The sequence below is a fragment of the Gallus gallus genome, chromosome Z (genome assembly GCF_016699485.2).
Source record: "Gallus gallus isolate bGalGal1 chromosome Z, bGalGal1.mat.broiler.GRCg7b, whole genome shotgun sequence".
Classification (NCBI taxonomy): domain Eukaryota; kingdom Metazoa; phylum Chordata; class Aves; order Galliformes; family Phasianidae; genus Gallus; species Gallus gallus.
The window spans coordinates 11145855-11172690 of record NC_052572.1 but is presented as its reverse complement, the minus strand read 5'-3'; the positions used below and the strand labels follow the sequence as shown (position 1 = coordinate 11172690).

Below are 26836 nucleotides of genomic sequence, written 5' to 3'. Positions count from 1 at the left end.
ATAAGTGACATTTTTTCCTCAAGGAGGAATTCAGTGACACATCGTTGCTTCACATGCACTTCATGTGAGACTCCGTTCTGCCAGACTGCTCCTTTGCTGCCATTGTTGCACAGCAACAAAATATAATGGGTTATTGGTGGGAAGATTCCACCTCTACTGACATTCCACCAACATCTATCTCTGATATCATAGTCCAACATCATAAAATAGGAGTCGTTACTTTCAGGACTAAACTAGTTATGATTTTCTTTGAAAAATATCTAAATTCTATATAGATTTTATGATTTTTAATTCATTTTCAGACTATTTTTGTTGGACAGCAAACACAATATAAAATGTTTAGTTTAAATCCAGGAAAGAAGTACATTATACAGATTCACTGCAAACCTGACCACCATGGATCATGGAGTGAATGGAGCTCAGAAAACTATATTCAGATTCCTAATGGTAAGTGACCATGCACCCTTTCAATAACTGTTATTTCATGGAAGTTCATGTAATACTTCTGTTAGTTGTCAATAGCACCCATACAGACTGACATCCCATGACAGGTAGGAATATCATTGCTAAGGTAACTTCTCACCTTCCCTACACCATAGGGGACAGTTAGCTGTACTCTTCATTAATCTTAGGACTTAAATAGATGAATCCATTCTCTTACAAACTTAAAGCACATCCTTTCTGTTTATTGCCTCATTTATATTTGTTCTCATTATAGTAGTTTTCAATAAAAGGAGTGATAGTAACTTCGTTAAAAGTGCTAGGTAGACAACAAGGTGACTTCCTGCAGACAGTAAAAGCTCTACCAAATGCTTTATTAGGAATAAATTCAGAATAAACATCTGAGTGTAAAAAGTGTCACATTAAATAGAAATCTTTAAAAACATATAGTCATAGACTGCTTTACAGTCTAATTTAAAAATTTAAATTACAAATTTAAATTTTTAGTCAAATTTAATTACATCTGTATTTGATAATGAAATTACTTATGTTAGCCTAAGCGGATTTGAACCCCGTGAAAAATATTTCCATCTTCATGCATTTTGATAACTTTTTCACAGGAGTTTATCTCCTGCACAATGCTATTAACAAGAAGTAAATTAATTTACTAGGACAAGGGGGAATGATTTTAAACTGGGACAGGGGAGGTTTAGGTTGGATATTAGGAAGAAGTTTTTCACTCAGAGGGTGGTGATGCACTGGAACAGGTTGCCCAAGGAGGTTGTGGATGCCCCATCCCTGGAGGCATTCAAGGCCAGGCTGGATGTGGCTCTGGGCAGCCTGGTCTGGTAGTTGGCAACCGTGCACATAGCAAGGGGGTTGTAACTAGATGATCATTGTGGTCCTTTTCAACCCAGGCCATTCTATGATTCTATGATATGATTCTAATTACTAGATGTTGCAGTGATTATTGAGATATGTCTGTGCTAGTAGAGGCCTCTGGATTCAATACCAACTTTGGAAGATTAAACCACTTTTTCAAATAAAAGTAATTTGATACTTTTTGTGCATTCTGACCGTATTTCCTAGGTGCATCCTTAAATAATTCCCTTTGTTTCCTAGATTTCAGAGTAAAAGATATGATTGTGTGGATCGTTTTGGGTGTCTTATCATCTCTCATATGTTTAATCATGAGCTGGACAATGGTTTTAAAAGGGTACAGGTAAGTCAGAGATTTCATAATTCTCTGTAGCTGTAAATTTCATCAAACTTTTCCAAAAATGAGCTATTAACATTTGGTTTACTTTCATATAGGTTTTGTGCTGTTTTATAAGAGAGTTACAAAGCATAAATTACAGATTTATTACTTTATATTTGCAACTGATAGAGAAGTCTTTCTATTCTTTAGGGAAAACAGACCAAAAAATAAATCACTAAATTCTCAATTGGTAAAGACAACTGTATTAGATCTGACCATCACAGTTAGTCACCAAGTACTTTGCAGATGTCACTGTAAGTATTCCTGCTCCTATTGAAGATGCACATTATGGATTTGGCCTAATTTCCTAGGGGAAATAAGGTTATATTATGAATTCATTCTTTCTGCCTACCTGTCTGTCAATTCCCCAAATAATTTATTAAACTGTATTGTAATTTCAGCTAAATCTAAAAGGGAAAGGCGTCACAATGTTTATATCTTTCATACGAGTCCAGCAAAAATAGTGTCTGAGTAGAGCAAAGAGAGAGAAACTGCTGATGGAAAAGCAATCAGAAGTCATTCATCATAAAGCCTGTTTAGTACCAGTAAAATGACAATCAAGTATGTACACAGAGACCCACGGAGTCCTCCTGGACTGTGCCCAACTAATTTAGTCAGTGATGAAGTCACAGTGCATGTTCCATTGGCGAATTTGCTAAGGGTACATTCCACTGATAGAAATGAACAGGATTGGCCTTAGAATTGAGCCCTGGGGAACATTGCTAGTAACTGGCCACCAGCCAGGTGTGGACCTATTCCCTGCAACCCTTGCAACTCTACAATTGAGTCAGTTCATCACCCACTGTGGTATGAGCCTATGTGTCTCACATTTGGACCATTTGTCCAGAAGGATGCTATGAGGGACAGTATCAAAGGCCTTACTGAAATCCGGAAATATTACATTTCCTGCCTTCCTTTCATCCACCAAGCAAGTGATTTTATCAGAGAAGGAGGTCAAATTACTAAGACAGGACTTTTCCTTCATGACCCCATGTTGACCATGTCTGATAACAGCTTTGCTCTTTAACTGACGTTCAGCATCTCTCTGGTCAATCTTCCCAGGCACTCAGGTTAGAGTAACCCAGGTCTTCTCTCATGCTTTTCTGAGTATAGTTGGGTATAACTGTGGCTAGCTTCCAGTCAGCAGGGACCTCCTCTAACTCCCACAACTTTTGGTAGATTGTTGAGTGGAATCCAGCTGTGACATTCACCAACTCCATCAGCAGTCTGGGGGGAATCCCATCAGGCCCTCCAGTGTTGAGCTAATAGAACTATTCCTTTACAATTTTGGTGACCACATATCGAAAGTCACTGCTCCCCAAGTCATGGACCTCTATCCTTTAGATCTGAGCAGACCAAGGTCTGTTGTTACTGCTAAAGACTGAGGCAAAAAATGCATTAAATGTTTCCACTTCTTCCTCCTCCTTAATTGCTAGATGACTAACCACTACAAGTATCCTCGTATTGGTTAAGAGGCAGTGTTTTCCTTTGACTACCTCTTGCTCTTTTGTTACCTGGCACCCCGCTGGTCAATGTGAACACAAGCTATGGCTATTCTTGGTTTCTCTCCAGATGTTAACTGCAGCTCTGTTCTGTTCTTTGAAGCATAAGCTTGCTTCCAAAGGTCATATACTTTCTTTTTCTACCCTGTTCAGCCAGGCTGGTCTCCTGCCCCACTTGCTTGACTAGCAACACAACGAGATTGCCTGCTCCTGAGCTTTTAGAAGTTGGTTGTTGACCAGTTCTCTATCTATCTATCTATCTATCTATCTATCTATCTATCTATCTATCTATTATCTATCTATAGAGTAGATTCCTGGGATACACTGCTTACTAGCTCCTTGAGAAACTTAAGATTTGCTTTTTTCAAGTCCAGGGTGGTCCAGGGTGGCAACTCTGCTAAACTTTTTTCCCTTAGTCATCCTTTTCTTTTAGTTGTCTCTCTGGGCCCTGAATTCTCTTCTGATAGACCTCAGGCTTCCTTTGCTGTGTCATTGGTACACACATGAAAGAGATGGAATGGGTAGGAAGGGGCCCATACTTATATCGTCTGTATTTGTTCTGTTTGTGGTTTTGTTTTGTTTTGTTTTCTAGAATGATAACTTTTATCCTACCGCCAGTTCCAGGACCAAAGATAAAAGGCATAGATACACATCTATTAGAGGTGAGTTCCATTGATAACAGCAAAAGAATTTGCCATTACTTATTTTTCCAGATTCTGTAACAGTAAAAATAATTACCATAATTAAGTATAAAACAGATTTAATTTAAGCTATGTTAAAAATAAGCAAAACTTTCAGGTTGATCATCAGAAAGTTTATGTATGAGATATGGTTTTGCCTGGCACTAGAAGTAGGAGGACATTTGATGACAGGGTGTGCAACTGCAGTTTCTTCCTGGAGCACCACAAGATCTTAATTCCTTTGTGACCTAAGTAGTTCTTAGGGAAGTCATTCTCCACAGTCTCTTGCCATGCTGAAGAGACAAGGGCATAGCTGATCTATCATTCTCCTCCATTTCCTCCTTGCCAAACCTTAGAAGCCCTTATTTGCAGAAGCTCCTCAGTCCTTCCATTTTAGAAACATGAAGTCTGGGATTGTCTTCCTCTGGAGGGAACTTGGGGGAAGTTCTCTTGTTCTTTCACTATTTTCTGCAGTAGTGTAAATTCATTTTAGTTCTAAAGATGTAAAAAGTGTTTGCATATTAAATATGTAAACTGTTTATACTTGGACTAGTCGAATAATCCCTACTGTTAGTAGTGAAGAAATAACATTGTCTTCTCTGGTATGCCCTTAGACAGGGAAATCTGAAGAACTGTTGAGTGCTCTTGGTTGCCATGGCTTCCCTCCAACATCAGACTGTGAGGAACTACTGATAGAGTATCTGGAAGTAGAGGACAGCGAGGATCAGCAGCTTATGCCAAGTCATGACAATGGTCATCCCAGTAAAAATGCAAAAATTACACGCAAGGAAACAGACAGTGACTCAGGACGAGGGAGCTGTGATAGCCCTTCTCTGCTTTCTGAAAAGTGCAGGGAGACCTGTGCCCTTCCATCAGTGCTTCAAACACAAGAAGTAAGAGATGTTCAAGAAAAGAAAGCGGCGAAAAGGAGCTGGGAAACTCAGTATGTAGCCTCAGAACGAAAAGCACTCCTTTCCAACAGTGAGAGTGCAAAATCATCCACATGGCCTGCAGTTCAGTTACCTAACAATCAGCCTCCTATGTTTGCCTATCACAGCATTGTAGATGCGCATAAGATAACACTGAATACCACAAATACGAATGTTGCAGCAGTTTTGGTGGAAGATGAAGAAGAGCATCAATCACAGTGTTCTCTCACTGAAACCATCCCTGGAGAGATGGAAAAGCAAGGAGAGATGGAGAATTTGCATTCCAAAACCGAGCAAACCACAGCACAGGTCAAACAAAACAGGTCTAATGAAAGGTTACCATTTTTGGATGCTGCGCTCATGGATTATGTAGAAGTTCACAAAGTCATCAGACAGGATGAGGAACCAGCAGTGTTACTGAAACATAAAGAAAACAGTGGGAAGATTGAAAAATACACTATTTCAGGAGCCAGCAAAGAATACACAAAGGTCTCAACAGTTATGGACCATAATATTCTAGTATTAATGCCAGATTCACGAGTTCCGCACACGCCTGCATCTCAAGAACCTGCAAAAGAAACGTCTCAGAGCCTTCAGCAAGGTCAAGTTGAAAAAAACATGAGCTATTGTCTGACAGCTCCAAGTGACTGCAAAAGAGAAACTGGTGGATCAGAGTACATGGACCCATCCTCATTTATGCCCTCCTTTAAGTAACTAAAAGTTTGATCACTCTTCATCAGGTAATGCTACAGAATGGATCAAATACAATCAGTATAATAATGCTACAGTTTAAGATTATGCTACTACATCACAACTGTTTCCTAGCTGATAAGTCTGTGATTTATGTGTATGATTTTGTTAATAGTTATGTACAGTAAAGAAAAAAAACAAACACATAGCACATAGTTCCTTAAAAAAATAGCCTTCTATGTGTGTTATATAAAGAATAGAATAAACTGTGGGTTGACATAATAATCATAGAAGTAAATCCTGAATCACTGACACACGTTTCTTACAGAAGGGAATGTGGAAATGGTACTCTATGCCATGAAAAATACATTGTGAATTAGTTATTCACTTCTACAGTTCTTCTGTTATTTGATTAAACCTAAGGGAATTTTGCAGATTCAACAAAGACTGAGGTTGTTATGGCTTGGTATACCATAATTGTCTGAGCAGTTTCTTAATCAGATAAATCATTACACAGTAACACTGATCTACAATGTATTTTTTTTTCTGAATGTATTGTGACATTAGATTAAGTTTTCTTTATATTCTTTCTCAATTCTTAAGAAAAATGAAGCTCTTGTGTATGAAAAAAATCATATATGAAAGAGAATATATTTAACTAATAGCATTAAAATAACAAATTCTTCACTGTATGACAGAAAACTTTGCATCCTATTCCAATCAAACCAAACACAAAAAAAAATAGCGGAACACTATTTGATACACTGCCTTACTGTATATATTATACAATTCTACTTTAGTACAATCCCATACATTTAACAATGTATTTTTAAAGGCTATTTTTCTACTACCAAGAAAAAAAAAAAGCAAAATAAAATATTTTTAATTTCCCAATGCTATTTTGCTAATTAGCAACTTTTCTGTTTCCTTCTGCTGAAACAGAGGTAACAAGTAAAGCTGCCATTTCTATACAAAGCATAAAATTAAACTTTATACTAATTAAGAACATGAAGTAATTTTTAAACTATATTTCTAATATATTGCTGATGTATTACTATTTGAATTGTAAATTATTTATTTCAGATGTTTTTTACCAGCTGTTATTATAAAATTAAAATAGAATCTAGGTTTTGAGAGTAAAGCTTCTTTCCCACTTAGTTTGTACTCTGTTGTCAATCATGATCATCTGCATCCTTAGCCATTGTGTGCATTTTTATCTGAGCTGGGAAGGCAAGTTTGAAGTCAGACTTGTCATAATGAACTTACCAAAATGAATTCTGGAATCCGTCCTTCACAATCAAAATATGAGGCATAACTTCATAGTCAGTGCTCTGCTGAAGGAGTGATGGGAGTGAGAAAAGAGTCCATATAGCTGGGCTGGACAGCTGCCCAAGGAACAGCAGTGGAAACACTGCAGATTCTTCTTACCATGTGTAACTGAAGGAGGATTCAAAATGGTAGTGGAATCACTATGAACTCATTATGGCCCTTCTTGAAACAAAAGTTTAATATACTCCAGGGAAGTATGAGCAAATGATGGCTGATGAAAGCTGGGTCAAGTATTTAGCAAATAGCGCTAGCTTCAGGGGGAATTAGGAGCATGAGGTAAACAAAATTGTGTACATGTTGTGGAAAGTATATTTACCATAGATAAGCTCTCTTCTGTCTTGTCCTTCCTGTACAGCTTCATATTTCTCTAGCTTTTTATGATTTTTTGCACTGAGCCAGCCTTCCTGCAGTGTCAGGTAACCTTCTGCAGAGCCACACAAAACAGATTCTCTGATGTTGAAGGTTACAGAAGGCTGCATCTACTTTGTCAAATCAGATTCTCATATTATACTTCCATGCCATGGAACTGCTCAAATACAGATCTGTTAAGCTGTCTAGTCCTTTCACTGGCAGGACTTTAGTTTTTAACTAATTATCTGTGTGTATATAAACACGTGTTGGGGATACTGCAACTTTTACTTTAGGCATCAAATGTAGAGTCTCTGAACTCTTCTTACAATGTACTGCCCACTTCTGGAGGCTGATCAGGGCAGTTTGGATGTTCTGCTGAATGCATAGCGAGAGATCTTAAATTCTTAATTCAGCCACTCAGATTAGCACTTGAAGACATGAAGTGGCTACTTCAGAGAGCAGCCAAGCATAAAATTTTGTTTAGTTATAGGTAACAAGACAATTTTATTGTAGCATTTTTAGTATATCTTATAGATTTTCTAGAATATTAAGAAGTACTGCAAAGAAATTATCAAGCTATCAGTCAAAATTGGAATGTTTTGCAGGACAGTAATATCTGCGTGTCCATGCATTTAAGCTGATGGTATACTATCTCCTTCTGACAGTGCTTCATTCTTCTGATTGTAATGCTCCATTTTTCTGGTTGAGTCTCAAAGAGCTGATCCTTATAAGACATGTTCTCTTACCTTACACAGATATTCATACCTGACCCGAGCAGTTATTTTCTACTCCTAATAGCATGTACAAGGATGTGCTGCTGCAGGCCTTTTTTTTTTTTTTTATTCCTCTGGTGATGCATAGAGGCTATCGAATCTTATCAGACTACAGCTTAATGATGTTCCTTATGTAGTGCATTTTGGGGCCATTTACAGGTTGTTACAGAGCATGTGACGAGGTGTCAGCAGCAGGCTGTTGCTATTCTACTGGTTACGTTTGATCATAGGCAGGCAGATACAACTTATAGCAGATTTGAAGTGTACTGTTTGTCCTGCCTAACTGCAAGTATCTGTACATGTACCTAGTTTTTATTATAGGCATAGAGTCTAGAGCATGATTTGCCTGAAAAATACTTGTTTCTGTTTCAGGAAGAGATACTCTAAACTCCACTGACTGTTACTACATTTGTCTTAGATTGCTCTAATCAGAGCGTGTGGCTCTCTAGTCTAAAAATCAAAATTCAAATCTTTTTTTTTTTTTTTTTTGAAAACATTTTCTGAATTGACAATGCTTAAATTGAAAATTATAGTCTGTGTTAATATTGTGAGGTTTGTCCAATTCTGTTGCAGCTTTTGGGTCCCAGGAACATCATTAACTTTAACACCTTGAGTTCAGAAAGCCCAAAAGATCAGCTTTTCTTCTAAGCTGCCAGAAGAAAAAAACAAACAATCAAACAAACAAACAAAAACCCATGACTATTTTTCCATGAAAAAAAAAAAAAAAACCAAAACCAAGATTACAAGGTACTCAAAAGAAGGCCCCTCCAATAGTTCACTGATTCTCCATCAGGAAGAAAAACTGAGACAGAGTTTTTCTATGCCTATCCATAAATTAGTTCTGAAACTGCAAGTTAGCTGTAGCTTAAATTACTTCATGGGGCATAAATTCTTTCTCACCATTGCCAGTGAGAGTCCCATGATGCCAAATCATTATGGCTTTCTGTGAAGTCAGGAATTCTACCAGAGTGAAAGCAACACATTTTTGATTGCTCGGAAGTAGCCAAGCTTTTTGAAGAATCTGCTAGCTAAATATGACCTGAACACATTTTTCATGAACATACGTCATCCTTTAGGCTGAACAAATGTGCAGTTGGATTATTTTTCCTTTGGATGCACTTTCGTTGTCCAAAACAACCTACTTCCCGGGTGGGAGTAACACCTTCTAAAAGTGGCCTTGAACATCTACACAGAACTTTTGCACATCAAAAGAGAATACAATTCTGTAAAATCAGAATAATCTTCAGCTAAGTTTGAGGGCCTTTGGATGTTAAAATATTTCATTCTGTCTTGTTTGCAACATTATTTTTTATTACAGCTCTTCAAGGAATAGCTTTTTGTTATGAAATAGATGAGATTTTGTAGCAATTGTACACAGTGGATTCTTGTAAAGTTATGGTACACCCTTATGTAATAACAGGTTCCTGACACCTTCTTCGATATACAGTGGTTTAACATGTAACAGAGTTTACCCCAGGAACTGGGATTAGCCCCCCCAGGTCTTGCACCAAATTTCTCACTTTGAGTGAAGTTTGAATGTTTGGGGTTTTTTCTGTGTTAACTGTGTCACTTCTAAATTTCAGTAGCATAAAAGGCTTAAAAGGCTCTTCAGAAAATCAATTTTATAAATTCATAAATTTGAATATACATTTTAATTAATAATTTTATTAACAGTTTTCTTCAGTATTGAGAAATATAACTCATTCTAACTTTTCAAATTAGAGTTTTTCTTTTAGCAAGGACAACTTTGATGTACAATTCTGGTATTTCAATATGGTGTTCCTGACTTGAAGAAATCTAATTTACTGAAGTGGACATGTGCTGCCAAAACTTACTTTCACATAAAATGAAGGTTTGAGGAACGCTCTTGATGATACTATGTTACTACAAGGGATTATTTAATTAAAGTGTAGTCATTTGACCTTATATAATACTACTAAGGGGATATATGTGTTTATAGAACAAACTGAAACACAAAAATATAGTACTAATTAGTTTATGTTAAAGCAGTGAATTCTGTGGTGTATTTGTTTATGTGTATATGTTTAGATGGCTGGAAAATCTATAGTTGCTTTAAATGTAATTCAAGTATTTAAAGTGTAGTAACAGCGGATGTTAAAAGTGAATAAGAACCATTTTGTTTGTTATCTCTGAAGCACTGTGTATGTGGAGTTCACATCATTAAGCTTGTAAATGTGTTTGGTAATTTCTCATCAACTCTAAAGAATTTGAAAGCATTGGGCAAGGATACCAAAGTCATCTAAGCCAGTTTATGAATAGTAGACATTTTCTACAAAGCCATAAAGACAAATGAAATGAAAGTTTCGTGAGATCAGGCACCATATTCTTAAAGAATCACTACCTCAGGTGTTTTGTGGGTTTTTTTTCCACTCCCTTTAAAAAGACAGACAAGCATTTTCCTTTGTGTGTCAAACCGCAAATTGACTTAAAATGTTGTTTGTAATATCTGAATTGTTTTTAATGAACAACTTGTCGTGAAATCATCAGTTTTGTCCCACTAGTAGTACTAGAATGGGATGTCAGAGATGCATAGCTAAATAGGAAGAGTTTTTATGTGGGAAGAAAAATAACAAAGAAGTTTTCATCTTGTAGGGAAAGCCATGCTGACCAGCTTGGCAGTCACAGTTTTCCCCTTCCTGTTTTTTGCCACTGCCTGTGTGCTCAATGCTCAACTCATTAGGACTGAGAAAGCTGAGTTCTCAGAGGTGCTCTGATTCTGGATCCCACCAATGGAACTAAGCATTTGTTAGTACGTTCTATTTAGGAAGACCTGTTTTCAGTTGAGTTTCTGAGAAGGAAATCTTCAAATTGTTCCTGAGTGAGTGAAAAGGGAGACTAGCCATGCTTTCAACTGTTACAAAACACATATTAAAAACCAAGTCACTGACTTCCTTCAGCTCCAGTGATAGTAGTGTGGAAGGATTGACTGAACTACACTGAGCTGGAAGAATCATGTGGCTTGGCCTTGAAAATCCTCTTGAAACAAAGGAATTTCTTCATCTCTCCTGTGTATGTCAAGCAGGAGATAAGAGGAATACAGAAACACATTGTGTATGACGAAGAAAGAGTGTTTTATGACGGGAGGAGGGACATGGTTGCTGCATGTGTCAGAACAGAAGAGTACAATCAGTATGCTGTAGGATGGTGACTGCAGTTGAGAAGACAGGGAGGGAGAACAAAAAAATGAAAACAAAAGAATAAAATGTAAGAGTAGATTAAAAGAAATATCCAACAGTAAAGTGATAAATGTGTTTTTAAGGGGGAAAAAAATACTTCTACATCAAAAATAGGAATATGGACAGCTACTGGACATAGTCCACAAAAAATAGTAATGCCTCATTATGTGCTAACCTGTTGGTAAGATGCTGAAATTGGCTACTACAGATCATCTATTACATAAAAAGTGAAAAAGACTTATACATGAAAGTTGGTCACTCTGTTTCTATTAATTATGGGATTTTCTCCTGATAATCTGGTATTGGTCCGTGGCAAACCATGTTTGAAGGGCCACGCCCCTCATCTAATCTGCTGTTGCATTTCCTACATTCCTAAGGAAAAATTCAACAAAATAAAGTGTACCACACTGTCTTTAAATTAAACTTCAATTATTTTTTTTTTTTACACATGATTTTTATTTATCCATTTACAGTGTCTCACAGATACACTTACCATTCTTAAACATTCTTCTATTGATGAAATGAGCTACAAGCTCCAAGAGATAAAGAATTTTGTGGATACTAGTAAATGGTCTGTAGGCATTTCTGGGCATTCCTTAGTTTGTACCTGTGACAATCGAAACATGTATGACAAGACATGACAATCATTAACGTTTTCCTTAATCACGAAGTCCATGTCTTGGTGATAAATTCTGAGATTTACCAAGACATTTAAAATACATTTCTGCCATGTAATGTAAGTTCTTAAGAGAGGTAATGCATGTTGAAAATAACTCAAAAGATGTCTGAATTATTTGTATGGGTTCTTGCCATGCCAGTAGGCAAAAAACTGGGTGTATACTCAACATCAGTGCACAGAGAAGTTAGAAATAAGGAATATTTTTCACATTTTTTATTGTCAGAATTCAGAGCTATTATGCAGTTTGACTCTGTGATGCTGCTTGTTTTGGTCTATGTCTTTATCTAATGATAATTTTTTCTTTGGAGAATGCTGCTTCTGTTTTAGTGAGCTCTTGAGTACCTTCACTTCATTTTGACATAAGTAAAAATGGACAGATTTCACTTCATTTCCTACAAGGATCGTAATGGTCGGATTTAAAGACACAGCACTAAGCAGAATTTTTAGAGGATGCTGGAAACCTTTGTAGATGTCACTAATAGAAAGTATCCCTTGAGCAGGACAGATAATTTTGTATGTTAAGGAATATACAGATTTTTCTACAAAATGCAGGTGAAAGTATTATGATGTCAAACAATAAGTTTTAAAGTTCATAACACTGTAGACTACTCTGAATTCTCATCCCCGGGTCCATCATTCCAGAAGGAAGAGGAAAAACTACTACTCAGATATACTCAGAAGGGATCCCCTGGGCTGCTACACTGTTGTTCATTTTTCATCTTGTAAAGCAGTTTTTAATTCTGACCACAAATGCCACTCTTCATCTGGAATGGCACAGCCATCAGTTTTGTAAATGCATTATATTTCTCAGAGATACTCAGCACTGTCTGAATTTCTGAAATATTTATATTGTGCTTCATATAATTTTTTGAGTCAATATGTAAAACAGCAGTATCAGAGTTCCCATTCTGAATAGGTACTGCCAAGGAAAAAAAATACCAAGAATCACTAATTAACTGTATTCGTTTGAATTTCTGGCATGCTGTTAAATGCAGAGGAAAGTCTCTGGAACTTCCTTGTCTTTGATAGTGGCAGCAGGTCTCTCAAAGAAACGTAGGTATAAATCAAATTGCATGTTCTAAACAGCGTGCACAATAAACAACAGGCTTTTCATCTAAGAAAGAGCCAGTCCGATATTTAAGGCTTTTTGTTGCATTTTTTATATTTGTGTAAACAAATTCATTCTTAGTCTTGCAATAAAAGCTAGGCATTTTTTTTCAATTCCACTTTCAGAATTTGCAAGCAACCTGGAATATTCAAGTTATTGTAGTGTCATTACTTTAGCAGCACAGTGACTTGAAGCACAATTATTCTATGAACCAGACCCGAACGTTTTGTAAATTTCTAAAATTTAAAGAATGATAGAAAGTAGATTTCATATTCAGTATGTACATTGGTTGGAATGTACTGGTATAAAAACAGTTGCTCAGGAATTCTTCATTGTTTCTAAGTGTATTTGAAGGAAAATGCTTTAAAATTATGTATTTTTTAAGTTCTTAATATTGAAAATGCTGGCTTTAATAAAATCTGTTAGCAATTTCACTTGTAAGATCAATATTGTTACTGAAGTCTGTAGCTTTCTGGTGGACTTTTCTATATTTTGTCATTGTAAAATCTCTTTGCAATGGTGTTCGCATTTCAATTTAATAAAAGCTCTTGAATAGGATTCACAAAATCTTCTAGTTTTCCTCCTAAAAAATAAAATTTCTATTACATATATCAAGGAAAAAAGAAAAATCAGAATTCAGCACAGGTTGTAGAACAGGCTCCCGCATATCCCACAAGTTGAAGGCCCAGTGATAGATATGCTTAGCCCACTGACCATGCAGGAGACCTTCATACCACATGTACTGAAAGAGCCATGTACATCCACGCACCCAAACCTGGCTATAAAAAAAATCTCCTTTTGAAGAGGAAGGACTTCTGACTTCTTGGAGAAGCAGGTTGGTTTAATCATGTTTATTTTCACTCCTAGAGTATATTCTTCAGAGAACAAAACAAGTAGTATATTTACCTAATCCAAACTTGTGGGAGAGAATGCAGAACTGGAGGGAAGTGTGAGAGTTGCTATCACCTACTATTGGACTTTGAGGTTGCATGCAAACTACAGAGTAAATGCAGATGGCTCCTTCACAAGGTCACTACTTCTAGGCTCACATTTCCTTACAGCTTTCTTTTTTTTTCTTTCACTGAAATTCATGCATTGTGAGTTTTCACAAGTAAAGCTGGATTGAAGTTTGACTGAAGAAGTTTGAGAATTTGGAAGTACAAATGTACATAAGTACTTCACTGGTTAGCAGAAAGCACAGATCTCTTACCCATCACAGCAACATCAGAACATTTTCCTGCAGAACTGGGGCTGCATTTCAGGGTAGGCAGTCTTCCACCTTCAGAGTTGATAGGGTCAACAGAATAATTGCAAAATATCATAGAATCATAGAATGTTTGGGTTGGAAGGGACCTTTAAGATCACCTAGTTCAAACCCCCTGCTATTGGCAGGGACGCCTCCACCTAGACCAGGTTGCTCACAGCCCCACCCAACCTGGTTTTGAATGCTTCCAGGGAGGGGGCATCCACAGCCTCATGGGGCAACCTGTTCCAGTGTCTCACCACCCTCACAGTAAAGAATTTCTTCCTAATATCTAGCCTAAATCTACCCTCTGCCAGTTTAAAGCCATTTCCCCTCATCCTGTTTCTATCTGCCTTTATAAAAAGTCCCTCACTAGTTTTCCTTTACGCCACCTCCTGGTACTGGGAGGCTGCTATAAGGTCCCCCCAGAGCCTTCTCTTCTTCAGGCTGAAAAGCCTCAGCTCCCTCTGCCTGTCCTTGTAGGGAAGGTGCTCCAGCCCTTTGATCATCTTCATGGCCCTCCTCTGGACATGCTCCAACAACTCCATGTCTTCCTTGTGCTGGGGCCCCCAGAACTGGATTCATTACTCCAGGTGGGGTCTTCCAAGAGCAGAGTAGAGGGGCAGAGTCACTTTCCTTGACCTGCTGGTCATGGTCACTTCTCATGATGCAACCTGGGATACGGTTGGCCTTCTTGGCTGCAGGTGCACATTGTTGGCTCATACTGAGTTTTCATCAACTGACACTCCCAAATCCTTCTCCTCAGGGCTGCTCTCAAGCCATTCTCTACCTAACATGTATCTATGCTTGAGATTGCTCCAGCCCAGGTGCAGGATCTTGCACTTGGCCTTGTTGAACTTCATGAGTTGGCATAGGCCCAGCTCTCAAGCCTGTCTAGGTCCCCCTGGATTGCATCCCTTCCCTCTAGCATGTCAGCTGCACCACTCAGTTAGGTGTTTGGAAATCTCCTGAGGGTGCACTGTCCACGTTGCCTACCAAGATGTTAAATAACACTGGTCCCAACACTGATCCCTGAGGAATGCCACTCATCACAAGTTTCCACTTGGGCATTGAGCTGTTGACAGCAGTTCTCTGAGTATAACCATCTGACCAATTCCTTATCCAGCGAGAGGTCCATTCATCAAATCCATTTTTCTCCAATTTGGTGAGTAGGATGTCATACAGGACAGTGTCAAGTGCTTTGCACAAGTCCAAACAGGTGATGTCAGTTTCTCTTCTCTTTATCCACTGATGCTGTAACTCCATCATCAAAGTTTGTTAGGCATGACTTGCTTTTGGTGAAGCTACATTTGTTACCACCAATCACCTCATCTTTATTTTCCAAGTGCCTCAGTAGGGCCTTCAGGAGGATTTGCTCCATGGTCTTGCCAGGCACAGAGGTGAGACTGACTGGCCTGTAGTTCCCTGGACCTTCTTTTTTTCCCTTTGTGCAAATGGGGCTTATGTTCCCCCTTTTCCAATCAGTGGGAACTTCACCAGACTGCCATGACCTTTCAAATACGATGTATACAATCTTGGTAAAATCCTCCAATTCCCTCAGAACCTGTGGATGGACCTTGTCCAGCCCCATGGACTTGTGCCCCTTCAAATTCTTGAAACTGATCTTCATTTACAGCAGGCAGACCTTCCTTCTCCAAGATCTTACCTTTGCTTTCGGCAACTTGGGCAATGTGGCTAGAGTCCTTGCTGGTGAAGACTGAGGCAAAGAAGCCAGTGAGCACCTCAGTTTTCTCCATATTCTACATGACCAGCTCTCCAGTTTCCCTCCAGAGAATGCCCACATCTTCCCTGGTCTTCCTTTTATGACTGATATACCTATAGAATTTCTTCTTGTTCACCTTTATGTCCCTGGCTAAATTTATTTCCATCTGGGTTTTAGCTTTCTTAACCTGATCCCTGGCTGTTTGGACAACATTTTGTAGTTCTCCCAGGTAACCCATTTCTCCTTCCACTTCCTATAGACTTTCTTTTCATACTGAAGTAAGTCCAGGAACTCCTTGTTGATCCACAGAGGCTGCCTGGCATTCTTGCCTGCCTGCCTGTTTTCTTGGGATGCACTCCTTCTAGGCTTGGAGGAGATGGTACTTCAATACTGAGCAGCTTTCTTGGGCTCTTCTTCCCTCCAGGGCCTTATCACAGAATCACAGAATGGCCTGGGTTGGAAGGGACCTCAAGGATCATGAATCTCCAACCCCCCTGCCAGGCAGGGCCACCAACCTCCCCATTTACTAGACCAGGTAGCCCAGGGCCCCATCCAACCTGGCCTTGAACACCTCCAGGGATGGAGCATCCACAACCTCCCTGGGCAGCCCGTTCCAGCACCTCACCACTCTCCTGGTAAAGAACTTCCCCCTAACATTGACCTAAATCTTCCCTCTTTCAACTTAAAACCGTTCCCCCTTGTCCTGCTGTTATCTACCCTTTCAAAGAGTTTACTCCCTTCCTGTTTATAAGCTCCCTTCAGGTACTGAAAGGCTGCAATGAGGTCACCCTGCAGCCTTCTCTTCTCCAGGCTGAATAAGCCCAGCTCCTTAGGCCTGTCTTCATAGGGGAGATGCTCCAGCCCCCGATCATCTTCATGGCCCTCCTCTGGACCCTCTCCAACAGCTCTCTGTCTTTCTCGTAGTGGGGGCTCCATACCTGGACACAGTACTCCAGATGGGGCCTCAAAAGAGCAGAGTAGAGAGGGACAATCACCTCCCTGTCCCTGCTGGTCACCCCTCTCATGATGGAGCCCAGGATACCATTTGCTTACCAAGCTGCAGAGCACACTGCTGGCTCATGTTAAGTTTGTCATCCATCAGGACCATGTCACTTATCCCATGTCACTCTGCCAAGCAGATCCCCAAAGAGGTCAAAGTCTGCTCTCCTGATGTCCAGAGCAGCAAGCCTGCTGTGCACACTCTTCGGTGCCCTAAGGATCATTAACTCCGCAATTTCATGGTCACTGCAGCCAAGGCTGCCCTTGAGTTTCACATTACTCATTCATTTCTCCTTGTTGGTGAAGACAAGGTCCAGCATAGCATCTTTTCCCGTAGGTTTCTAAACAACATGGAAGAGGAAGTTACCAACAACACATTCCAGGAATCATTTTGATTGCTGGTGACCTGCTGTGCTGTCCCTCCAACAAATTTTGGGGTGGCTGAAGTCCCGCATGAGGATTATGTTTTTTGAATGTGAAGCTGCTCCTATCTGTTTATAGAAGGCCTCATCCATTTGGTCTTCCTGGTCTAGTAGCCTATAGCAGGTTCCCACTACAGTGTTTCCTTCCCCTGCCTTCCCTTTAACCCTAACCCACAAGCTCTTTGTCAGCTCCTCATCTATCCCCAGGTGCAGGTCCATGGGCTCCAGCTGGTTGTTGATGTAAAAGGCAATACCCCATCCCCTTTTCCCTTGCCTAAAGAGTTGATACCATTCATTCCTACATTCTAGTCATGATAGCCATCCCACCACATCTCAGTGATGCCAATGTCATGATAGCTCCATAGGCACACACATGCCTGCTTCTTCCCCATGCTCTGTGCACTAGCATACAGGCATAATTTTCACTGGCAATTGTGTGTAGTTACAGTGTATGCTGATTGCTAGGGAATACCATCACAAATCTATTTCTTATGGCACTATTTAGTATTATTACAGTGAATGGTGAAGAAATGAAACAAGGTGAAGTGTACTGCTTTTCAAAACTAAAGTAGGCTAAAACTAATATTACCTTTATCTTGTAGAAATATGCTGGGAATTTAAACTAAAGTACATTAATATTGGGTTTCAAGGAATGAAATTAAACCAAGGTGGAGAGTCTGAATGAAGGCAGCATTTACATTCACACAAAATGACCTGGAGTGGTCATTATGCTAGAAAATGGAAATTTTTCATGGTTTGGAGAAAAAAAAAATGAAAAGTGATCATAAAATCATAGAATGATAGAATGCCTGGGATGAAAAGGACCTCAAAGATCATCTAATTTTAACCCCCCTGCCATGGACAGGGTCGCCAACCACCAGACCAGGCTGCCCAGAGCCACATCCGGCCTGGCCTTGAATGCTTCCAGGGATGGGGCATCCACAACCTCCCTAGGCAACCTGTTCCAGTGTGTCAGAAAAACTGCCTCCTAATGTCTAACCTAAACCTCCCCTGTCTCAGTGTAAAACCATTCCCCCTTGTCCTATCAGTATCCACCCTCATAAACAGCTGTTCCCCCTCCTGTTTATACACTCCCTTCAAGTACTGGAAGGCCGCAACGAGGTCTCCCCGGAGCCTTCTCTTTTCCAAGCTAAACAAGCCCAGTTCCCTCATCCTTTCTTCATAGGAGAGATGCTATAATAATAAGTGTAAATAATAAATAATAACAGCTTTGTCAGCCAGAAGCAATGTGACTCTACTTTTCCTCTAGATGGAGGAAAAGGATATGGGGGTGTAACCTGACAGCTGGCTAAACATGAGCCTGCAGTGTGCCCATGTGGCCAAGAAAGCCAATGGGATCCTGGCTTGTGTGAGAAATAGTGCAGTAGAAGTACGAGGCGACCATCCCTCTGTACTCAGTACTGGTGAAGCCACACCTTGAGCACTGTATTCAGTTTTTGGCCCCCCACTACAAGACAGTGAGGTGCAAGAGTGTGTCCAGAGAAGGGCAGTGAAGCTGTGAAGGGTCTGGAGCACAGGTTTTATGCGGAGTGGCTGAGGGAACTGGGCTGTTTGGATGAGGCTCAGGGGAGACCTTATTGCTGTCTTCAACTCCCTGAAAGGAGGTTGTGGTGAAGCAGTGGTTGGCCTCTTCTCCCAGGTAACAGTGATAACAAGAGAAGTGACGGACTTAAGTTGTGCCAGGGGAGTTTTGGGTTGGATGTTAGGAAAAACTTCTCAGAAAGAGTGGTGAGGTACTGTTAACAGGCTGCCAAGGATCTGGTGCTGGTGGTGTCATCGTCCTTGGAGGTGCTCACTGACCCTGGAGCAGACACAGGCATGGGCTGACAGTTGGACTACATGGTCTTATTGGCCTTTCCAACCTTAATGAGTCCATGACGTTGTTCCCCTGACTTGTCCTTTCTACCAAGGCCACACACACCCACGCTCAGCCTTGGGAGTGCTTTCTCTGTTGAGTGACGGCCAATGTTGGAAATAACCAAGTAATTTATCAGGACGGTATTTCTGATAAAGCAGATTTTATTTGCAATTGCAATGGCAAGCCTCCTGCAAGCAGGAGAGTGTGCAGAAAACAGTGTTACATCTTTTATGCCCTATTACTCAATGTAATGAGAGGAGGAGAGGAGAGGAGAGGAGAGGAGAGGAGAGGAGAGGAGAGGAGAGGAGAGGAGAGGAGAGGAGAGGAGAGGAGAGGAGAGGAGAGGAGAGGAGAGGAGAGGAGAGGAGAGGAGAGGAGAGGAGAGGAGAGGAGAGGAGAGGAGAGGAGAGGAGAGGAGAGGAGAGGAGAGGAGAGGAGAGGAGAGGAGAGGAGAGGAGAGGAGAGGAGAGGAGAGGAGAGGAGAGGAGAGGAGAGGAGAGGAGAGGAGAGGAGAGGAGAGGAGAGGAGAGGAGAGGAGAGGAGAGGAGAGGAGAGGAGAGGTCACGGCCCTGCACATCGCGGCCAGCCTGAAGTCAGTAACACCCGGTGGCCTTTAGCCTCGAGCAGAGCCGCGCGCCCCGGTCGCAGGGCAGCGCGGGCGCCGCTGAGCAGTCTATCCCGACGGCCACAACGGGAGGACACCGAGGGGCGGGGCGAGGGCAGCGGCCCCTGAGGCGGCTGTGGCGGCGGGCATGGCGGGCGGGCTGGGGCGCGGCGGGCAGCTTGGCGGCGGTGAGGGAGCGGCTGCGGGAAAGGACGGGCGGTGATAGCGACCTGTCAGGGGCTGAGGTGGATCTTGTCCACAGGAACGCAGCTCCGAAGCCCTGGGAGTCCCGGGCAGGGGCTAGGGGTCCGGCCGGCCGTAGAGTGGGGTTGACTTTGTAGTGAGGGGGAAAGAGCGCTTCGAGGCGGGATGTGGGTTCCTGTGGAAGCAGAGCTTGTCGGGATTTATGGGTTTTAATTCGTATTTTCTGAGCGGCTCGCACCTGATTTGTTTCAGGGAGCTTTATTTTTCATTCCTTCAGGTCTTAACGTGCATCAGAAATCGTGTAAAACCTGAGGCACTGAAAAACGAATGCGTTAGGCTCTGCTGATAGCGTTGGGGTGCAGAAGGAGAGCGTGTTGAAACTGTAGTTCTGTATGCCGGCATCCCACCTTGCTCTGCAGCCCTGTAGAAGAGGTCTCTGCTCATGATGCTCCTCAGTGAGAGCTATCAGAAGCTGATTTTTCTTTCTCCATCAAAAATATATCAAGGCACATTTTGCCTTTACAAAAATAGAGTATTTTAGTAATTTTTTTTCCACCCAAAGGAAATCTATCAAAAAAAAAAAAAAAAATTGCCTTAACAGCAGCCTGTGTGTTCAGTGAACAAGCTTATTGAGAAACCCTTTTGGATGTGCACTTTGATATGTGCTTGATAATCCTGTTACTTTCTTGCAGTTGTCTTTAGGCAGCAGAAATGGAAAAGCTCTGTGTCCATGAGGGCAAAAATGCCTCCTTGCGACTTTGTTCCTGAAGAATACCGAGTAAGTCACACTGTGCTTGAATTTATGTAAGTATGAGGTCTGAGTGATGACTTCACCTGCCATGAATGTTCTGTCCACTAAATAGGACCTGGGGAATTTTCTTGTTTATTAGAACCATATCATACCCAAGAGATGCATTTGTGCAAATTCTCTGTGATTTATGGCTAAATTGTTGGTTTGAAAGACTTTGAGGACAAGTAAGCACAGAACAGCAGCCTTGTTTCAAAATTATTCCCCTCAGTCGTATCCGTATGAACGTATGCTGAAGATTCGTGAACAAAATATTGCTCCTTCACTGCGAATGTATTACAAGAAGCCTTTGTTGCTGCATCAAGGACATATGCAGTGGCTGTTTGATTATGAAGGAAGAAGATATCTTGATCTCTTTGCTGGAATTGTTACTGTCAGTGTTGGTCACTGTCATCCGTAAGTATATTACTATTTGATTTACAAAAATGCAGTACAAAATGTAGGAGAGATACTTTTGATGGCTTTGTTCTTTGTTAATCTGAGGCACTGTGAGCCAAAAGTCAGGGTATAATTCACTGGATTTTTTTGTATTACATATGAAGGTCAATTTCCACAATATTTTCAATAATTCATTCATTTATTTGCTCATCCATATGGCAAATGAAGTCATATCTGGATTTTCAGCCTCGTAACTGAAGTAGGGGTGTGTGTGCTTGTATACATGTGTGTTGAATTAAGACCCTGTGTCTCTTCTTGTGCTATCTGCAGGAAGGTAACTCTGGCTGCCCAGAAACAGCTTGCTTGCCTTTGGCATACCACTAATATTTACATGCATCCATCAATCCACGAATATGCTGAGAAGCTAACTTCACTTCTTCCAGATCCACTTAAGGTACTTCACTTCTGACAGGAGCAGGGATGGGAGATGGGAGTGTCTGTTTATTAAGTGGAAATATTTATTACATACATAAGTGAGAGCCACAATAGCTGCAGAGGGAAATCCTCTTCACAGGCTACCAGGTAAAGAGAGCAAGATGAGCCTCTAGGCTTTTTCTGTAGACTCACTCAGATGTAGACAGGTGTGATAAGCCAAGCTCCTGCTGCTCTGCTTGGGTCTTTCTCTCCAGTTTACACTCTAAAGGGATGATGCCAGTTTAAAAAATGACTGAAGGAACTGAGATGATTTTAATTGTTGTTACATGTAATCAGCCTTAACTGGATCTCGCAAAAATTATAAGAGAAAAGTATTTGACTGTGTCTTGGGTAGTGAGTTTTACTGCTATTTAAGTAAACAAACCACATAAATGTCATGTGTCATGTACACATAATCAGCAGGAAAAGTACTGTGTTTTTTTTCAGGTAAAAGAAACCAGTCATAAAATGGAATTTGGTTACTAAAAATGTGTGAAGCTATTGCAGTCTTAGAAAATGGAAGAAGAGCTTTAAAAATAAATGAATGTAAAGCATCTGCATAGAATAAGTGATGGAGCATCTCAGTTTCTTCTGAATAAATTAAATTTAAAAGCTGTGCTTCCTGAAAAGAGGTGTAATGAAGAGAATGACCTTGACTGGGGCTCAGTAAGGACCAATTTCAAGAAGCAAAGACTCCTTGATTGATAGGAGACTAAGTACTTCACAGATCTGAGCTTCAGTCTACGCATTCAGTTAATGGTCTTTTCCAACCCCTGCAACTCTGATTCTGTGAAACAAGGGAAGACAGCTGAAAAGGGGGGGAAATGAATAAAAGGGGAAAACAAGGGAAAAAGATACCCTTAACTTTTATTTGCAACCAGTAAGCAAACTCTTCATACCTCTTCTTTTCTGCTGTTGTGTCTCTGTCTTTCACTTCTTGTAACTGTTGTACAAGGGTAATATTTTTACCTGTGTGAAAGTTATTCAATTAGTGAGCTCAGTTTTACCCAAACACTTTTATTTTTCTCAAAACCATTGTTACATCTTACATGTGAGATGGAAAACCTGAAGATTCCTGGCATTAATGATTTTCTATATTGTCCTATAGTAGATAGACCATCTTGATCACCATTCCCATCTGTAGTCTGCGGGCAACACTAAGTTTACTGCAGTGAGGTCGCTTTGTAGCAGTGAAGGTTTATTCCTTGTAGTGTTACGAAGTGACATCTAAGCAGGTTGTGGTTGTGCACTATACTGACCCTAAGCATTCTTCTGTAGGTGGTTTATCTAACCAACAGTGGGTCAGAAGCCAATGATTTGGCCATGTTCATGGCAAGGTTATATACGAGGAACTTTGATGTCATCTGTCTCAGGTAATGGAGTTGTTTTAGTCAAACTACCTGTGTGTGTAATCGGTTTCTATACGCCTAAAACAAAAAATAATGGAAATGTCTAACACCAGATCTGCTGAAGACACTCCATTGGGCAAGGAAGTAGAACAGGAGTTGCGTATTGATGCAGTACAGTAGGACTCATTTGCACAGGAAACACAACCTGCAATTTCTGCTTTTCTTCTTTAGTGAAAGAATCTAGTCTAGCTCAGGCTGTGCTGTGGTGGACCTCCATTGAGAGTCAGAGCAGTCTTCACCAATTGCTGCTTTCCTCATTTGTTCTGACTCTCCTCTGCTCTCATCTGTGGGAGTTCAAAGGTACCTCTGGAATAGCAGTGCAGTGAACCACAGAAGGGAACTGATCTGGCTGAAAGCTATCCTGGAGGAAAGATTTTCTGGGTTTGTTTGTTTTGTTGCCTTATATTTCTGCCAGATCCCTGAACCACAGTTCACTGCACAGCTATACAAACAGTACTTCTGACTTAACTACAGGGATAGTGCAGAGGTGAGGGCTACGTAAGCATAAAGTAAGCAATTTTTATTACTGTGCTTCCAGACAGCCACAGTTAATAGAATAAAAGGCCATGTTATGAAGAGCTATATTTTTCTTCCATTCTGTTCAACAGAACATTGAGTATCTACCTGGCTTATATATTCTACTTAATGAACTTCTGATGTTTATGTAGAACTAGCAATAAACTACTATGTAGTTTAATGATTGTCAGCATCTGTTTGAGAGAGCAGCAGTACCCCTGATTGAAAGAACACAGATGTTGACTCTGTAGGGTTCAGGTGCTGCAGAAGAACTTTGTGAAACACTTACATAAAACTTTCCTGAATTGCTACCAATTCTAGTCCTCACACTCTTGTCTTTGTGAACATCACCTCACAATTAGAACATGTGAAACTGCAGGAAACTGATGGGCAGCTGTGGAGCTTTCAAAAAGAGCAAAAAAAAAGACCGCATGACTCTTCTTGTTTTGAGTATAGTAGTGAACACTTTTACAGCCTTTTTTTGGAAGTGAGTAATGTTCTTGTACTTTGTCTGTTTGCACAGAGGAGCATACCATGGAGGCAGCCCTTACGCACTGGGATTGACATCTATTGGTTCTTATAAACATGGTGTTGCCAATGGCATTGGCTGTTCAACAGTGAGATTTTTTTTAATATATATAATAATAATAATCTGAGTAAATAGAATTGTATTTGAACATTTCAGAGATTGGTAAGTTTCTGTCTTCAAAGTGCTTAATAGTTACTGATCACGTTACATTGTGTTCCTGCAACAAGAGCCAGATACTCCATATAGATTTACTTACACTAATTTAGATTTGGGACAATCATTACATGAGTTATCGTGATTTACAGTGCTTTATTTTTGCTTAGTACTCTCATGGGAGTTTGTGCAAAATAGTAATAGTCAAGACCCTTTTTCTCATGTTTGCTTTGGCAAATCTGTGCAAAGCTGATTTCTGCTGATCTGAAGATGATCCTGCCCAGGAATGAAAATGAACCCGTCCTTTGTGTCAGCAAGAGGAGTGGTATATCTGTTACTGAAATCCATTGAAGAAAAATGGCAATAAGTTACATCTGTGCCTTTGAGAAAATGGGAATTGCTCTCTGTTTGCTAGAAGATGGCATTGGATATTCTGGTCTGAACTGGCAGTACAACCACAGCATGAGCTCTAGGAAGGCACCTTTAGAGCAGACTCACAACCTGGTTCACTAGATGAAACAGTCCATGTCTTCAGGCAACTCATCAGCAGGAGTAAAGGCAGGAATTCCCAATTTTCAATCTGCTGTATTATCAGCCAGCCTTCCAGTATTTTGCAGATTTTATCATACTTTAGATTATTGAAGTACTACTGGCAACTCTGACAACGCTGCTGTTAATCTTAGGTAGCCATAAGGGCTAACCAACTCAACCAGCAAACTAGAGGAGGTAATCAATTGAATCACTTCTGCAGGAATACACATGTGAGGGAATTTTGATATTATCTTAGGAGTGTTCTTTGGATAAGTCACTGGAACTAGATATGCATTTTAGCAGTGTTTTGTTGTTGTTGTTTGAATATTTGTTTGCTTGTTTCATTAGAGTCATCCCCGGGTGTGATTAACGTATCTCTTAGAAAGCTGTCATCAAATATTTCTTTTATCCTTGACAGACAATGTTACCAGATGTTTTTCGGGGTCCATGGGGAGGCAGCAATTGTAGAGATTCACCAGTGCAAACTGTTCGAAAATGCAGCTGTTCTGAAGGTTGGTAAATGGTAAAAAGTAGGTGTATTTTAGATTAGAGAATACTAGGGGGCTGTAGGAGTAAAGTGTATGCTCATATTGTTGTTTAGGTTGTATTTACCTCCACCAGAAAGATGATCATTCCTCAGTAGACCTCTAGTTCTAGGTTTACTAGATTTAATTCACAAGGGTAATTAATGCAAATACTATGAAAACCTTATGTACCTGCTTCCCACAGGAAAAAATATTGGTCATATGCTCAAATTTCTTCCAAAAATCCTATTTCCAGCATTTTTTCATGTTCAGCTCTGATATTTGGGAACCTGTGGAACTCAAACCTTAGTACATCAGAAAGAACAGAAATGTTGGTGCATGTCATATGTGCCATGTGGAAGCTCCTCTAGTGCTCTCTCACCTCTCTTCTCTCTAAACAGGTGTATGTCATGCAAATGAACAGTACATTGAACAGTTCAAAGATACTCTGAACACTTCTGTGCCAAAGACCATAGCTGGATTTATTGCTGAACCAATTCAAGTAGGTAGTTTGCCTTTTCTCAACTGTTATAGCACATACAGTGATGTAGTGTGAAGTGCTAAGATCTGGTGTATTTTAGCTACATTCAAAATATAGTATCTACTTGCATTAAGCACCTTAAATATTTGAGGGAAAAAAAAAAAGAAGGACACACTCTTAAAATTTCAGCTTTTGTCACTGATTTTGGTGGAGCTGGAATGCTGGTGATGAAGTTAAAACTGTGTGATTAAATGTACTTTTTTTCAGCGAATAAATAAAAACAGTGGCATATGCTCTTGTTCAGTATCTGATAACTTCCAAATGGTGTTTTTCCATCTCCTGCTTCCCTAAACTTTGTATGAATTCTCCTTCCACTTCTTTCCAGCAAGTTTTCCACTGTGTTTTTTGGAGCTCTTTGTCAAGTGGTGACCAGTTGCAGGATTAATTCCCTTGGTGCTTCACCCCAGTTTCAGAACTAATGTATATATGTTTTTTTAATAGAAGGAACTGAGAATATATCCCGGGGATGGGAAGGGGGAGGAAAAACATATGTTGTCTCTGTGATCTCAGGTGTTCTCTGTTTTACTTAGTTTTTTATTATTATTATTATTTTAAAACTGTTTTTACTTACCAACAAACCATTGCATTCTAGGTATGGATTAGGATTCCTGATTCAAAAGAAATCTGGGAAGGTGAACAGAAATTTAGGAAACAGAATTCTTAAGAACTTTACCAAAGAAGGAATGTCAGATCCCTAGTTAGATTTCCCATCAATCAATTTATGTTTCTCTCAGTGCGTAGGTTTTCAAAGTACTTTTTTGGGCAGTTTATCTATAATCTGTTCTGTCTTACAGCCATTGATTTTACGCTATGGCCTCACAAACATTTATACACGCACAGCTCACAGAACAGGATACTACCCCATGGGATGGGAATATGTGACCTGAGCACTTTCAGTGCTGAAGCCAGAAATTTGAGACAACAGTCTTGCTATTACCTGAGGGCTGCTGATATTTTTTCTT

General features: G+C 40.1%; 2 protein-coding genes and 1 non-coding gene across 44 annotated transcripts in view; all 3 read left to right on the top strand.

The window, feature by feature from the left end:
- Window positions 1–13495, top strand: part of PRLR (prolactin receptor) — a 191056-nt gene extending 177561 nt beyond the window's left edge. For 40 of the 41 annotated variants that reach the window (XM_046905231.1, XM_040655394.2, XM_040655397.2 and 37 more), the window contains 4 exons: window positions 303–447; window positions 1564–1663; window positions 3794–3863; window positions 4496–13495. In XM_046905231.1, the coding sequence (XP_046761187.1) occupies window positions 303–447; window positions 1564–1663; window positions 3794–3863; window positions 4496–5524 (1344 nt within the window). In that variant the 3' untranslated portion in view covers window positions 5525–13495. 41 annotated transcript variants of the gene reach the window in all.
- MIR6613 (microRNA 6613) lies at window positions 10839–10948 on the top strand. Its single transcript, NR_105481.1, has one exon. It is a non-coding gene; the product is annotated as a microRNA 6613 (primary transcript).
- Window positions 13496–19927: 6432 nt separating the features above from the next.
- The window catches only part of AGXT2 (alanine--glyoxylate aminotransferase 2), a 13428-nt gene continuing 6519 nt past the window's right edge, over window positions 19928–26836 (top strand). The window contains exons 1-8 of one of the 2 annotated variants that reach the window (XM_040656518.2): window positions 19928–19995; window positions 20704–20789; window positions 21031–21215; window positions 21528–21651; window positions 22950–23044; window positions 24120–24213; window positions 25228–25321; window positions 25735–25835. In XM_040656518.2, the coding sequence (XP_040512452.1) occupies window positions 19956–19995; window positions 20704–20789; window positions 21031–21215; window positions 21528–21651; window positions 22950–23044; window positions 24120–24213; window positions 25228–25321; window positions 25735–25835 (819 nt within the window). In that variant the 5' untranslated portion in view covers window positions 19928–19955. Of the gene's footprint in view, window positions 20444–20703; window positions 20790–21030; window positions 21216–21527; window positions 21652–22949; window positions 23045–24119; window positions 24214–25227; window positions 25322–25734; window positions 25836–26836 lie in introns of both variants that reach the window. The other variant, XM_429219.8, reaches the window with a different exon arrangement.